Here is a 16,737-nt window from a genome sequence, read left to right as displayed (position 1 = left end):
TTACTATATATTTTGTAATAATATAAAACAATTTAATTTTTAAAAAGCATGTTACTCCAAAGATAATAATTTAATAGAAAACAAGCATGATATTTGCCCATCTGGACTCAAATCAGTCATTTAATGAATGTCTATAAGCAGCGTACTGAGTTTTTGTGATATATTTTACTATACCTTAAGATCTTGCCTGGTGGCAAGAAGCTCAGATTCCTTCCCATAGAAATCAGACTGAAGCTGTTTTAGATTTTCCTGACTTTTTTCACAGGTATTCTGTAGCACTGACATTTTCTCTTTCTCTGCTGCAAGTTCCTGGGCTGCTTGTATTGACTGCTGCTGTAGTTTACTCTCCAGCTCTGTCTGGAACATCCAATAGTCATTTACAACAATGTGCATATAGAAAACCACTTACGAATACAAAATGAAATCCACACAACTACGAAGAGTCCTGAGGACAAATTCAATAGCATTTATGCCCTAAAATTCTTCTTTAATAAAGAGTAACTTACTTACCTTATAGTTACAAACTTAAAGATTTACAAGATACAAAATCCAGCAAGTCCCAATTTAAAAACCAAAAAATAAAAAAGCATTAAATAAAGAAAAGCATTTCACTGGGAAGTATCAATGTCTCAGGAGACTAACAACCACATTCTGATGGAAGATGCATGTGCTAGATGCTTTAGAAGATGATATAATTTAAGGTTGAACTAACAGAAATTTCTACATGAAAGAAATAAAAAAGTCATTACTGTGTTGAAGTATATCATTTCTACTCCTTGAACTTCCAGAACAACTTGGGAAATTCTACAGGTCATCTTTATTAACAACAAGGCAGAAAAAGGAAATCTTGCAAAGGTCTGACTCCTCTAAACTCTAAACTTGTCTTTAGTCTTTAAGAAGATTCAGGAGATATGTACAAATTATGACATAATTAAAATATATGTGTGCACAGTATGAAAATAAGCACTTGGCTTTTAAAATAAATACACAACTTCAATGCAACTTCTGTTGAAATGAGCAATGACCCCTGCTCCAAAATCCAATATTCATGTCCTTATCCATATCTTACTTAACCTCCCAGCAGTACTTGAAATAGCTGATGATGTTCCCTCCTAGAAACATTTTTCAACCTGGTTTCCAGAGCACCTTGTATTTTAGGTTCTCCACCTATCTCATTGGTCATTCCTTCTTAATCTTTTACTAGCTCCTCTTCTTCTGTTTGATCTCTCAATACTATAGGATCCCAGAGTTCTGTCCCTGTCCTTCTTTTATTCTAGACACAGTCTCTTTCTAGAAGATCTCAACTACACTCACGGCTTTAAATATCATTTATTTACAACTAACTCCTGAATTATGTCTCTAGCCCCAACCTCTCTGCCTGAACTCTGGGCTCATTATGACCAAGTACTTCCCTGACATCTCCACTTTCAATGACTGGTGGATATCTCTCTCAAGCAGAACTCTTGATTCCTGACACTGCTCATCAAAAAGCTGCTACTTTCCCCCAATAAACAGGATCATCTATCTATTTGCACAAGCCACAAATGGAGAGTTATTCCTGATTCCTCTTTCCATCATCTCTCATCATCTAATCTATCAGCAAGTCCCGATGACTCAACTTCCAAAATATATTCCCAAATCATCCACTCCTAACACTTTAGTTCATGCTATCATCATGTACTGCTTGGACTACTGCCAACAGTTTTTCAGTGCCTTCTCTGCTTGCTCTTTTATCTCGCTGTAGTCAGACTGCACCATTCTCTGTTCAAAATTCCCCAACTGATTCTAATTATCCTTAGAACAAAGTATATCATTCTCTACTGCCTTATAATCTATAAATTTGCATGTATATGCTTTGGCCCCTGTCTACTTTTCTGAGCTCATTTCCTATTCTTCTTCTTCTCTCCCACTATATTTAATCTATGTTGGTCTTCTGTTTTTAGAAAATACCAAGCTTGCCCTAGTTTAAGGTCTTTGTACTAGTTGTCTCCCTGGACCTTTGTTCAGACAGCTCTTGTCTTTCATGTATCAGCTCAAATCTCTTCAGAGAGGCTTCTTTGATCACCCAGCCTTTAGTAGGACTCTGTCTCATCACTGTATTTCACATCACCTGTTTAGTTTCTTCCCCAAGAAAGTGTAAGCTCCATGAGAACAGGTTCCTTGTCTGTTCATGGCTGTATCTCCAATACCCAGAATTGTGCCACGGCATAAAATAGGTGTCTAGTAATATTTCTTAAATGAATGGATGACAAATAGATTGAAGGTGGAAAATCCTGGGATGACTATTAATAAGCTACTGTAATAGCCTGGATAGGGGAACAAAATAACCTGGACTAAGACTGTGGCCGTGGAAAATGAGAAAAGGGGATGATTCAAGAGAGCTAGGAGGCAGACTGACAGGAGGTGATGCTAATGCCTATGGAGGAAAGGGGGTTTGACCTCCCTATATGTTATCTCATAACATCCCATGTCACTTCCTTTTCATTTCCTCCAATTTAGATTCTTCATGATGAAGAATTCCTGGACATCTTTTTTCATCTTGAAGACAATACTGCTCTTACACATTTTCTTCCATAGAATACTACTTCTTTGCTTGAACACTTTTTTTTCTCACAAATCTAGTTTTCTTTCTCTTTAATCACCTTCGTGGCTAAGCCCTCTGCAAAGTCTCACTAATGACCAAAAAGGCCCTTTGGGCTCGAATTTGGGCCTTCATTATCTTTATTCTGACAGACTGATTCATTCATTCATTTAAAACAATTGCTGATGACTTTTTTGTCAAAAGACACAGTTCTCTGACCTTGAGGGAACTCAAATGCGTTAGTGGGGAATTAAAAAACAAAAAACAAAAAACAGATCAATGCAACAGTCTGATAATTGCTTTAATAGAAGTAAACCCAAACTCCCAAAGGAGAATACAGGAGGGTCAGTCATTTACAATTCACCCTTCACAAACTGACCAGTTTTGGCTCTAAAATGGGTCTGATCACATTCCTCCCTTCTTAAAAATCTTTAATCCTCCAATATTAAAATTTTAAAGTGGAAACAACTATACAATATATACTGTGATTTGACTTCATCCAATTCTGTTGCCTTATCCCTCCCCTCACTTCTCCATTTACCATGCACTCCAACAAGTAACGTTCTATAACATTTTCTAAGCTTGCAAAACATGGCTAATATTGTTTTAGCTCCCTGAAATGTCTAATTTACTTTTTTTTTTAACCTTTCAAAATTATAATCATCTCCAAAAGCCCAGTTAAAATGCTAGCTCCCTAGAAAGCCAGTCAAAATTTCCATTAAGTTCTAATTTTTCTCACATTTCTGTTTAAGTTCTGGTTTCATTCTCCTTTATACATTAGTTTTTTCTTTACATACCTACTTCCTCATTAAATTATAAGCTCCTTGAGAGTTGGGGGCCCTATCCTATTCATTCTATATTCCCACAATAGATTTCAAATAAAGTTGGTGCAGGGGCCATTGACTTACTTGCAGAATCCTACTTGCAGGATCCTTGATCAGTGGCTCTCAAACAATTATATATATCCAAAATGTGTGTGCGTGTGTGTGCGTTATCTAAGTGCATGTACATACATATCTATGCCCATTTAAACATTGTTTGTTTTGGGCGCCTGGGTGGCTCAGTTGGTTAAGCGACTGCCTTCGGCTCAGGTCATGATCCTGGAGTCCCGGGATCGAGTCCCGCATCGGGCTCCCTGCTCGGCAGGGAGTCTGCTTCTCCCTCTGACCCTCCTCCCTCTCATGCTCTCTGTCTCTCTCTCTGTCTCAAATAAATAAATAAATAAAATCTTTTAAAAAAAATAAATAAACATTGTTTTTCCTATTTCATTGTGGGCCAGTGATAACTGTCAAAGACCATCACTGCAGAGTCGACCATGCACACCAACACACTTAGATCATAGTTTGCTATACTTCCATATAATAGCCAACAACTATTTTGCTTCTATATTGCACTGGGCACAGTCCTGCATATTTTAAATACATTTTCTCAATCTTTACAACAACGCTACAACTCCATTTTATTTAGCTCAGAAAGATGACTCACTTCCCTATGACCATAAACCTAATGTGTGTCACATGAAATTTAAACTCAAATCTGCCTAGCTCCAAAACTTATCCTGCTTTCCATGCTACACTGATCCTCAACAAAACCAAACTATACTTGCCTTTCAATGATTCTCTAGTTACTGTAAATTCAAAATCTAATTTACAGGGCACCTGGGTGTCTCAGTCAGTTAAGCGTCTGCCTTTGGCTCAGGTCATTATCCCAGGGTCCTGGGATCAAGCCCTGCATCAGGCTCCCTACTTAGTGGGGAGTCTGCTTCTGCCTCTGCCCCTCCCCTCCACTCCTGTTCTCTCTCTGGCTCTCTCTCTCAAATAAATAAATAAATAAAGTCTTTAAAAAAAAAAAATCTAGGGTGCCTGGGTGGCTCAGTTGGTTAAGCGACTGCCTTCGGCTCAGGTCATGATCCTGGAGTCCCTGGATCGTGTCCCGCATCGGGCTCCCTGCTCAGCAGGGAGTGTGCTTCTCCCTCTGACCCTCCCCCCTCTCATGTGCTTTCTCTCTCTCTCTCTCATTCTCGCTCTCTCAAATAAATAAATAAAATCTTAAAAAAAAAAATCTAATTTATAGAAACTGGCTATCCACCCAACACTCCCCAAAATGCCATCCTTCCCAAGGTTAAAAAGTGTGCTCCTTATTTTAGCATCCATACACTAACATAAATTAAGTATAGCCATGGCTGAATGTTTGTGTCCCTGCAAAAGTTCATGTTGAAGCCCAGATCCACACTGTGATGGTATTTGGAGGTGGGATCTTTAGCAGGCCATTAGGTCATGGGGGTACAGCCCTCATGAATTAGTAATTAGGGATTACTGTCCTTACAGGAAGAAACATGAGAGATAATCTCTCTCTCAGCCATATGAAGATACAGCAAGAAAGCATCTGTCTACAAGTCAGGAACTGGGTCTCTACCTGACACCGGATATGCCAGTGTCTTTATATTGGACTTCTCAGCCTACGGAACTGTGAGAAATAAACATTTATTGTTTAAGCCACCCAGTCTATGGTATTTTTGGTAAAGCAATCCAAACTAAGACAACTATCAATAAAAACATTTCCTTTAAATCTCCTAATTCTTTTAAGATCTCGTAATTCTTAAGGTGTCATCTAGTCAAGCCATGCAAAGTATGGTCAATATACATTAATCATAAATCTAAAAGAAATTATACTGTAACTAATCATTTAATTAAGAAGAAAATGTGCTAAAATAGTTGGGCTTTATTTTTTTTAATTCATGAAGTTATGATGCTATATAAATGAAGATCTGGGGAATATTTGGATATGGGGATAATAAATTTTGGGGGAAAGAATTACCACAAGATATCAAAGCATACAACAAAATATGTATTGTGATAATTACATCCTGACTTATAATTATATATAACACCAAAAATGGACAGGCAAATTTGTTTACTCTTGTTTGTGTTATTAGAAAATTACTCTTTTGTAAAGTGACATAGCAACAGTTATACAGTGGTCAACATAAAATACCTATTTACAAGGTTAATTTTTTTCCTCTAGTAATGTGATAACCAACGCTTAATGTCTTGACATATTTTGTTTGTTCTACATAAGAAAGACTTCATTTCTCGGAACACCTGGGTGGCTCAGTCAGTTAAGCACCTGACTCTTGATTTTGGCTCAGGTCATCATCTCAGGGTCCTGAGATAGGGTTGTGAGATGGAGCCCACATCAGGCTCCATGGTCGGAGGGGAGTCTGCTTGAGATTCTTTCCCTCTGCCCCTCCCCCACAACCCCCACCCTACTCTTGTGCACACACACTTTCTAGTAAATAAATAAATCTTTTTAAAAAAAGACAGATTTCACTTCTTTCTTCTTTGTTGACCAATTGACATGCACATACCAACAATAGTGAAAAGCTCTTTTTGTTCAAATATTAAGTACAATCCATTTGTCAACTTCTTGTACAGACAAGTATTAAAACACACTTAAGAATAAAAAATAGATGCTCAATAATAAATTAGAATAGTTTATAAATGAAAACCATTAAGATGTAACTTAAAATATCAAACAATTATAACTATATGAAACCAACACTCCTGAATTTTTTTTAATACATACCATTTTGTGGTTTTTGTTCTTATCTTCCCTTAATAAGAACTTATTTTTAAATTCCTTTAAAATTTTCTAATCCCCTAGAAATGTTGCATAAATTATTCCCATACTATTAAGTGTTAATTATATTATTGTATAAAAAGGTAATTTTATGTCTATCAGATGATTAATTTTAAATAAAGATGATCTAAAAACACGGTTAGAGAATGGAAATCCAGACTTATATATTACATAATTAAGTGCTTTTATACATTAAAAAATACTTAGAAAAATTACTTAGAAAAATTTTGAGCATATATAAATTTTTGTTTGTTGCAACTCATCTGTGTTATCATACTATTAACTGCAAAGATTTTCTTTCCGTACAAAGTAAACAAATATATTACTACCTTCTGTGAAATAGCAATTTTAACTTCTCCTTGGAGTGCTTCAATTTGCTTTTTCTTCTGTTCAGTCAATTGCTTTAGCTCATTTATGTTCCCCTGAAGTTGCTGTTCTTCTTTTTCCTTTTGTTTTAAAGTATTCTGGGCCTGTACAACTTGTCCCTGAACTGAATTGAGTTCCACCTTCAACTGATGAGAAGTCTAAAAGAAAATAAAATCTGTTTAGCATTCATCATTCAATCAAGACACATTTACTGGGTGCCTTCTACACGCCAGGCACTACCCTAGGTAGAAAGTACTAAGCCTGGTGGCCACAGGTGATCAGTAGTAAACCAAAAAAACAAAACAAAACAATCCCTGCCCTCATGGAGCGTTCATAACTCATTCACTATTAGATAACATGCTGGATTAATCTTCAATATTTGTTTAATCTTACCTTCCTTTCTAACTTATAAGTATATTTTTGGATAGAGCTTATAAATGAGTTAGACTAGTATTACCTTGCATCATAGAAAATAGGAACATTAACATCAATCTTTAGGCTGCTGGAATGTCTACTGTCTTTCAAAAATATTCTCAAAATGCTAATTTAGCCTATTGGTCACAGTTAATCAGAAAGAATAGGTCCATATTAACTATGATAAAACTAAAATCATTTCTGGCAAATATGTTTAGGATCTGTCTGATAACACTAAACTATTCCATGCAATAGTTTTCTTATTTAGAGACCTGGGGCATATTGTGCTACTACCTTGTTTTTACAATCTACTAAGATATATTTCTGTTCAAAATATAGACGTCACACGGAGGTTCTTCTGTGGCCAAGGGGAACTACAATGACCTCCCGCCCTTCCAGCCAAAGTCATGTTTTCATATTTTATGCATATTTCATTATGAACCTAACTTGAGCATCTGACCATATTCAAAGTTACTTTTTAAAAGTTTCACTGCTACATATGGTTGCTTCAGCTTATCTCCAACACAAAGGGAAATGTTTTTGTGTAAAACAGGAGTCAGGCAGTGTAACAATGATGATGATTACAATACGATAACCAAAGAAAGTGATAGCTAACATTTGAGCATTTATTTTGTTTAAGGGTTCCAAGCACTTTGAAATATATTAACCCATTTATCTCCTATAATAATCCTATAGCATAGATTCTATTATCAGCCCCATTTTACTGCTGAGGAAACAGGAGCACAGAGAGATTAAGTAATCTGCCTAAAATAAGGCAAAACAGCATACCTAGCAAATGGCAGTCAGGATATAATCTGGACAATCTGGATTCAGAGCTTGAGCACTAAGCCACCATAATTTTGCCACTTAATGACTGGCATCTAAAACGCAGGTGGTCTTTCAAGCAACAACCAGACTACAATCACATTAAGGACTTCTCGGAACTAGATTTTGCTGCTTTATCAAATCAGATCTCTAGAAAAACTGCATGCCTGGACTCTTAACTGCTAGAGGTAGGTCTTCAGAGAATAACAACTATATATAATACCCATTTATTTACTCATTTGCTTGCTTATTTTGGATGGAGAGCAATAAAAGCATTAACCACAGAAAAATCTGCTGTTATACAACCATTAACATACCACTAAATATAAATGCCCATGAAATAAAGAGCCGTTAAAAGATTATTTCTATGGAAAGCCTATCAAGATATTTTTCTCAATCATAATAATATTCCTTAATCTAAATTATCTAGTTAAAACTCTATAGTAAGTTGACTCAATTAACTTTATTAATTATAATCTTTTATTTTGGTTCTTTCATTATAAAGTAGCTTAAATCTTTTTAGTAGTAGGTAGAACACAAATGACAATTTTAAACTTTTTTTTGTGATCCATTATATTTCAGAGAAATAAACTTCCTTTGACTTAAGTATCAGTTTGAAATTATTTTGAAATACAGACATTATTCTTTACATATTTTATGTTAGAGAAAAAAAAATCTTACCTGCTTCTCTTTTTCAAGTGACTTTTTCAGTTCATTCTGTTCCTTAAGTGTGTTCTCCATCTGTACTTGAAGCTGATGCTTTAATTCTTTGCAAGTTTTTTCCTAAAAAATATCAAAACTACATTATACAGTAGATATTTGTAGTAAGTTTAAGAAGTTTGATTTATATGCTTAGTAAGATCCACACATGGAAATACACTAGAATCATTGATGGTTTAGCATGGGATAGAATCATCCATTTGAGTTATGAAACAGCCAAATATTATAGCAGTAAAGGTAGACAGGCAGAAAAAGGTTAAGAGCTTCTATCATCAACCAGCAGAACACTTTGGAAACCACGTTTTTATATCACACAATTAATTACAGTTAATTAACTTGTCATGCTATTTTAAAAGCAGATTAACAAAAGGGGCAGCTGGCTGGCTCAGTTAGTAGAGCATGTGACTCCTGATCTCAGTGTCCTGAGTTTGAGCCCCATGTTGGGCGTGAAGTTACTTAAAAAAAAAAAAAAGCTCATAAAAGCAGAATAACAATCTTCAAGAAAATGGAAGAAAGGAAATTTTTGTAAAAGAAAATATTAAAACAATAAAGAATCACATATTAAATATGTGTTTATATTACATATAAATATACATATATATAAATTCATATAAATAAAGAATAATCACAACTTAAGGGAAGATATACATATAAGAGATATTTTCTCCAAACAGAAAGGAACATAAAAGTAACATACTAATTTCATATATTTTTTGTGATACTAAACACTTTCACTGACCTTCATATTGAAAACAAAAGAATTTTACTTTTGCTGTTACTCTGTTATTCTGGGTTAAAATATTTTTTTTTGAAGATTTATTTATTTATATGAGAGAGAGAGAGAGTGAAAGAGTAAGCATGAGCAGGGGGAGGGGCAGAGGGAGAGAAACTCAAGCAGACTCCATACTGAGCCCAACACAGGGCTAGATTCCATGACCCTGAGATCATGACCTGAGACAAAATCAAGAGTCAAATGCTTAACCAACTTAGCCACCCAGGCATCCCATGGGTTAAAATATTTCTGAGAATACATTCCCCCATTAAGCATTTCCTGAAACTGTGACTTTTATTCCATATAGTTTAAATATGTTTTATGGTATCTCTAAGACATGGCATTATCTAGAGTTCTAGAACACTCAGAACATTTAGAACATTCACAGAGAATTAGAAAGTTTATAGTACCAGAATTAAAAGTCATCAAGATCTTTTGATTTTTTTTCTGTTTTTTCGGGAAAGAGAATAATGTTTGAACCAGCAGCTACATTCTCTATGAAAATGTCTCTGAGGACTAACAGGCACAGCACTCTCTCCCAAATCCAGCATCATACCAGCAATTGACAAAAACTGTATATTTAACTAAAAGTTTCCTGGGCCTCTGGAAATTCTACACACAAACACCAATATCTTTTTCTCAGGTTAAGCAATCCCAATTCTTTTTCTCATAAGAATTATTTAAAATCATTTAAATGTAGGATAAAAAGTCAACAGTGGGTTAAGCAGAAAAACCAGTACATTTTAAATAAAAATCACTTCTACCTAAGTAAACATAAACAACTAACCAAATCTAATATAGCAGCTTTTCCTTTCTGATTTTCCTTTTCAAATTCACTTTTGGAGTTCTTCAAAGAATCAGAAACTTTTGATAAATTCTCTTTTGTTGCAGAAAGCTCTGTCATTAGAGTTTCTTTCTCCATCTTCACTTTTTGTAGTTCTGCTGCTGCTGTTTGAATTTTGTTATTCAATTCCTTGTGCTGCATCTTTGCATCTTGACTTAAATTTTCAATTTCTTGTTTAAGGATTTTTTTTTCTTCCTCTTGCTTGGTAAGCATTTGCTTAATATTTTCAAGGGCTTCAGATTTTTTCTGTAGATCCAACTTTGTACTGGATACTCTAAATATTTAAGAAACAATTTTTTTAAATAATGCATAATTTACCATTCCTAATTTAGCATTAAAAATTAATAATTATTTTTTAATTAATAATTGAGTTTTAAAACTTTCTTGTGTAGCTCAGGAGTAAAAATAATAATTTAATGTCATAAAACCACACAACTGAAAACACCTTAAATCTGATCTGATCATTTAACAGATAAAGATGATTTTCTTTAAGTCAAATAAGTTAAGAGTAACTTAAGGCTTAATCCAGTCTTGTCTATTGCAATGGATGCCCCCCAAAAATGTACATATAGCAGACCCTCTCGTCTACAACAAGGTTTTCCGTGTACCTTAAAGAATTTATTCATTGTGTTAGCCCCCAAGCATATAGAGAACTTTGCCTCTTTCCTTGAAAACATAAAACACATTATGAGTTTTTTAGATATTAAACTTCAAAACACGATTAACCCAGAAAGAATAAAGTAAAAAAATAAAAGAAATATTTCATTTCGAACAGAGAAAAGACAAAAGATTTATTTTAATTCTAGAACCTAGCAGATTATACAAGAGACTTGTTATCATTTGTCCCTTAATTTAAGTTTTCTACACCTAAATGAATAAGCTACAAGAATAAGGAAATGTAGATAGAGCTTTAAGAAAGTTAAAAACTTCTACTGTTTTGATAAAATGAAATTATGCACCAAAAGAAAAAACACGTTAAAGATCAACCATTTTTAAAGTGAAAATAAAACCAGATGCAAAGTAATATTTCTTGAATGCATACTATTTCTGATGTACTTTATAATCAGTATAAATTTAATAATGTTAAAGAGAGGTTGTTAAAAGATGCACTAGCCACAATTTGAAGTTGGGTATTCATACAATACCAGAATTACATTTAAACTTTGAAATTTTTCAACTTTTATTCTCAGAAACTTACTTTTACTTTCTAAAAGTGGCTAGAAAAGATGAAGTTAAGTGCATTCATAGGATACTGTACCTCACTGATTTTCAAAGGTCTAAATAGAAAGGTCATTATCTTTTTAATATAGTTAAAATTCCTATCAAGCAACGCTAAAATTAGAACTTGATATATATTACTATGCTACTTAACTTTCCCATTAATAATTATTATAAAATCATAAGATTATGTGAATCAAAGAAGGAAAAACAGAAATAAAGTCTTCCATTGTCACTGTAAAACTTTAATTTTAAAAAGGGCTCCTGGGTGGCTCAGTTGTTAAGTGTCTGCCTTTGCTCAGGTCATGGTCCCAGGGTCCTGGGACTGAGTCCCACATCGGGCTCCCTGCTTGGCGGGAAGCCTGCTTCTCCCTCTCCCACTCCCCCTGCTTGTGTTCCTGCTCTGGCTGTATCTCTCTCTGTCAAATAAATAAATAAAATCTTTAAAAAATAAATAAATAAAATAAAAAATAAAAAGGGTACTAGAGGAAGTAATAAATAAATCCACAATCATAGTTGGAAACTTAACACCCCTTTCTCAGAAATTGACAGAACAACCAGAGGTGGGGCGGGGTCGGGGGAGGCAAGGATATAGAAGGTTAAACATTATCTGGAATGAATAAATCAAGGGAACAAAAAATACAGAATAGGGAACCTACTCAATGGTACTGTAACAGAGCTGTCTGGTGACAGATGGTAGCTACCATTGTGGTGAGCACAGCAGAACATATAGAGATCTTGAATCACTATGTTGTACACCTGAAACTAATGTATCATTGTGTGTCAACCATATTCAAACAAAAACCCTTTCTTTAAAACACTATCAACTTGACTAATCGATAGTTATAGAACACTTTACCAACAGAGAATATACCTATGTGCACATGGAAAATTAACCAAGATAAACCATACACTGGGCCATAAATAAGACAGTTTGAAAAGTCTAAATTTTACAGAGTATGTTCTCTGTTCACAATGGAATTAAATTAGAAGTCAGTAACAGCTATCTAGAAAAGCTCCAAATATTTGGAAAGTAAAAAACATACTTCTGAATACTCCATGTATGAAAGAAAAAAATAACAAAGGATATTAGAAAGTACATTAAACTGTACAGTAATGAAAATACATTGTAGGATGAAAGTTGGAGGGAGAGTTGGATGCACTGATGTAGGTGAGCCTTGAGAAAGGGGAACCTTGCCCTGTTTTTTGGGCTGAGCCCTGGGATCAGGGATAAGGCTTAGTCAAACCCTGGATGTGTTTACCCAGCCCTTTTTTCCTAGGTGGTACAGTAGAAATGCAAGACATCACATAAAAAAACTTTCCATAAAGTATATAGGCAAAAAAAGACTTTAGCATTAAAAGGATTCCCTACCTCAATATGAAGCCTCTGAATGAGTTCTGAACCATGAGATTAGAACATAGAATAGAAATGGGCCCATTTACATTGACCCATTAGAAATGGAAAGAACCTTTGGGCCCACAGGGGCCTTGGGAAGAACAAGAACCAACTCAGAGGTGATCTTCATGGACTGACGATTGGGTTCCAGAAGTGATAAATTACTCAGTGGGTGATATAAGAGATCATATGTGCTCCCCAAATACCTATGCACTGGAAACTATGATGCTAACAGTGAGAAGGAATGCCATTTAAGGTATACAATGCACCTCTATATCCTCAAATTCAAAGTATCCGGACTTACTTCACTAAATGTGAAAACAAGAAATTTTTCATCATCACTCCCAAACAAGGACAAAACCATGAAGGTGTTGAACAACTTAACTATCATCACTCTGATGGGTTTTATTTCATGTCCCTGAAGGGTACCTTTCCCAGGCTCTCAGCTTTCATCTTTAGTACGGAGAGTCAAAAACCTTCATACACTTGACACAGATCAAGACTGTCAACTCAGTCAGAGAGGCCTATTTGGCATTTAAAGGTAGAGTCTACTGAACTGTGATGGGTCACATGCCCTCCTTTGAAAAAAATCCAGATAAATGGAGTGGAACTGATTTTTATCCATCAAAATTCTGGTGAGTTATATGTCCACTGAAGATTTTCTGGTAAGACCCAATGCAAGCATCAACATCAAGAACAAGCTAAGCATGAGACTAATTCTACCTAAGGAGTGAAGAAAGATGCCCCATCTCAGCACTTTTATGAATATATGGGATATGTCTGGAGGCACATACCCACTCTGCCACCAAGGACTTTTGAAATTTCATGTACCAATTCATCTTTTAGATCCTAATATCTTTTTTTTTCTCTCCCTTTTTCCAAAATCAGATCCTAATATCTTCTAAACTAATCCATCCTTATACTCAGAGCTGTCATAAATAAGCCCAATTAAGCACTTAGTACAAATGGGAAAAGACAATCTTCCTCAAGGTAATTTATTCCATCTGTTGAAAAACTGTCATACTAAACTGATTTTACTAGACTACGACATGTAACTACCATCTGCAGAAACCTGACAAAATACAAAGAGGGTGAGTAACTGTGAAAATGAAACAGATATTATAAAACGTGGACAGCCACAGGAAAGCTTCCACATTAAAAAGCTATTAAAAAAAAAAAAAGGCAAACTAAACCCAAAGTCTAAGGAAGAAAATACTAAAGAGAAGATGAGAAATAAATGAAATAGAAAACTGACAAAATCAGGAGTGCCTGGGTGGCTCAGTCGTTAAGCGTCTGCCTTCAGCTCAGGTCATGATCCCAGGGTCCTGGGATCAAGCCCCGCATCAGGTTCCTTGCTCGGCAGCCTGCTTCTCCCTCTCCCACTCCCCCTGCGTGTGTTCCTTCTCTCGCTGTGTCTCTCTCTGTCAAATAAATAAATAAAATCTTTAAAAAAATAAAAAAGAAATAAAAAGAAAATTGACAAAATCAGGGACACCTGGCTGCCTTAGTCAGTAGAGCATGTGACACTTGATCTCAGGGTTGTGAGTTGGAGCCCCACATTGGGCACAGATCCTACTTAAAATAAAATAATTTTTAAAAATAAAGTTCTAAAAATAATAATAAAGTTCTAACCCTAAAAAAAGAAAACTGACAAAATCAAAAGTTTTTTATAAAATTGATAAACCCCAAATTAGATTGATCAAGAAAAAGAACATAAATTAGCACTATTAAGGATAATAAGAAGACATCACTACAGATCCTACAGACCTTAAAAGTATGATCTTGTGAACATTATACCAATAAATTTGAAGTTTAGATTAAATGGACAAATTCCTTCAAAGACACAAATTACCAAAACTGACTCAAGTAAAATATTAGAAAACAAAAATAGCATTGTATCTATTAAATAAATTGAATTCTAAATTAAGAAGCAACCCAGAGAGAACTTCAGGTCAGCTGGTTCATTGGTGAATTCAATAAAACATTTAAGAAATAAATAATAACCCTCACAAACTCTTTCAGAAAGGAGAAGAAAGAAAACTGTCAATTTATTTTTAAGACCAACATAACCATAATTCCAAAACCATGACAATGATATTAAAGAATACTGCAGACCAAGAGTCCCCATGAATGCATAGAAAATTTTAAAGTATTATCAAGTCAAATATAGCAATATATAAAAATAATACAGGATAATCAAGTGGGATTTATCCAAGGAGAGCAAGGTTGGTTTACTATTTAAAAAAGTAATCAATGTAATTCACCATATTAACAGAATAAAGGAGAAAAACCATATGATCCTATCAATAGATGCAGAAAAAGAAGCTGATATAAAAATTTTTTAGAAAACTAATATAGATAGGAATGCCCTCAATCTGATAAAGGAATCTAGAAAAAAAATACAGCTAACCTCAAAATTAATTCTGAAATATTTTATGTTTCCAACCCAAGGCTGGGAACAGTGCAGGGATATCCACTATCTTTTTATTCAAAAGTTCACTGGAGGTGTCAGCTAACAGTAAATCAAGAAAAAAACATAAAAGGCCTACAGACTGAAGAAAAAAGAAGTAAAACTGTTGCTAATTCACAAATACCAAGATTGTCCACTTAAAATATTCTAAAAACTATACAAAACAAAAATGTGAATTTAACAAGGCTAGAGGGTAGTAACTCAGTACATAAGACTCAATTGTATTTTTATACTAGCCACAATCAGAAAATTTAAAAACAATTCCATTTACAATAAAATTGAAAAACATAAAATATTTAGGATTAAATTTAGCAAAAGATATTTAAGATTCCTATTTTAAAAACAACAAAATGTTAATCAGAGATACTAAAGAAGATATAAATATTAGAGAAATACCACATTCATGGATTAGAAGACTCAGTATTCTTAAAACATTAATTCTCCCCAAATTGAACTACAGATTCACTGCAATTCTAATCAAAACCCAATAATCTGATTTATAGAAATGGATAATAATAAAATTTATATGGAAAAGCAATAAACTTAAGAGTCAAGACAATCTTGAAAAAGAACTAAATTGGAGGGCTGATACAACCTGATTAATAAGACCTATACCACAAAGCTACAAAAATCAACATAGGATGGTACTGGTGTCCGAACACCATATAGACACAAAGACCAAGAGAACAGAATAGAGCCCACAAATAAACCCACATATATAAGGTAAACTGCTCTGACAAAGGTACCAAAGGCCACTCATTGGGAGAAAAAAGTTTTATCAAAAAGTGGTACTAGAATAACTTAATGATGTATGGGGAAAAAAGATGATCCTGGATCCCCATCTCATACCTCTCACAAAAATAAGTTCAAGGCAGATCCTAGACCTAAATGTAAAAACTGAAACTATAAAATTTCCAGAAGAAAACATAAGAGAATTCTTTTTTTTTTTTTTAAGATTTTATTTATTTATTTGAGAGAGAGAGTGAGACAGAGAAAGAGCACAAGAGGGGGGAGCGGGAGAGGGAGAAACAGACTCCCTGCGGAGCAGGTAGCCCGATGCGGGACTCGATCCCGGGACTCCAGGATCATGACCTGAGCCGAAGGCAGTCGCTTAACCAACTCAGCCACCCAGGCTCCCCATAAGAGAATTCTTCATAAACCCTGAGGAAGGCAGAGGTTTCTAGAAAAGACACAAAACATTAAACACAAAATAAAAACAAATGACAAATTGAATTCAACCAAAATTTAAAACTTCTTTACACTGAAAGACACCACCAAAAAAATATAAAGCAAAGCTGCTAGGAAAAGTCTTGATAATCTATTTGTCTGTCTGCTTAGCTAGCTGGCTATCTGGCAAAGGGTTAGTACTTTGAATATATAAAGAACTCTTACAAATCAATAATAAAAAGATCCAATGGGAAAAAAATTTTAATAGGCAAAATAATTTGACACTTCACAAGTGAAGAAACGCAAATTAAGCCCACAATAAGAT

General features: G+C 34.6%; 1 protein-coding gene across 1 annotated transcript in view; it reads right to left on the bottom strand.

Moving 5' to 3' along the window:
• The window catches only part of EEA1 (early endosome antigen 1), a 127,923-nt gene that overhangs the window by 14,591 nt on the left and 96,595 nt on the right, over positions 1-16,737 (bottom strand). The window contains exons 19-22 of the mRNA XM_034987850.1: positions 10,105-10,435; positions 8,507-8,608; positions 6,550-6,744; positions 175-357 (exon numbers count right to left, since the gene is read on the bottom strand). Of these exons, the coding sequence (XP_034843741.1) occupies positions 175-357; positions 6,550-6,744; positions 8,507-8,608; positions 10,105-10,435 (811 nt within the window). The remainder of the gene's footprint in view (positions 1-174; positions 358-6,549; positions 6,745-8,506; positions 8,609-10,104; positions 10,436-16,737) is intronic.

The sequence above is a fragment of the Mirounga leonina genome, unplaced genomic scaffold, assembly GCF_011800145.1.
Source record: "Mirounga leonina isolate KUSES-001 unplaced genomic scaffold, KU_Mleo_1.0 Mir_418, whole genome shotgun sequence".
NCBI lineage: Eukaryota > Metazoa > Chordata > Mammalia > Carnivora > Phocidae > Mirounga > Mirounga leonina.
Note: the sequence above shows the minus strand (reverse complement) of the source record. Positions and strands in the feature narration are given on the sequence as shown.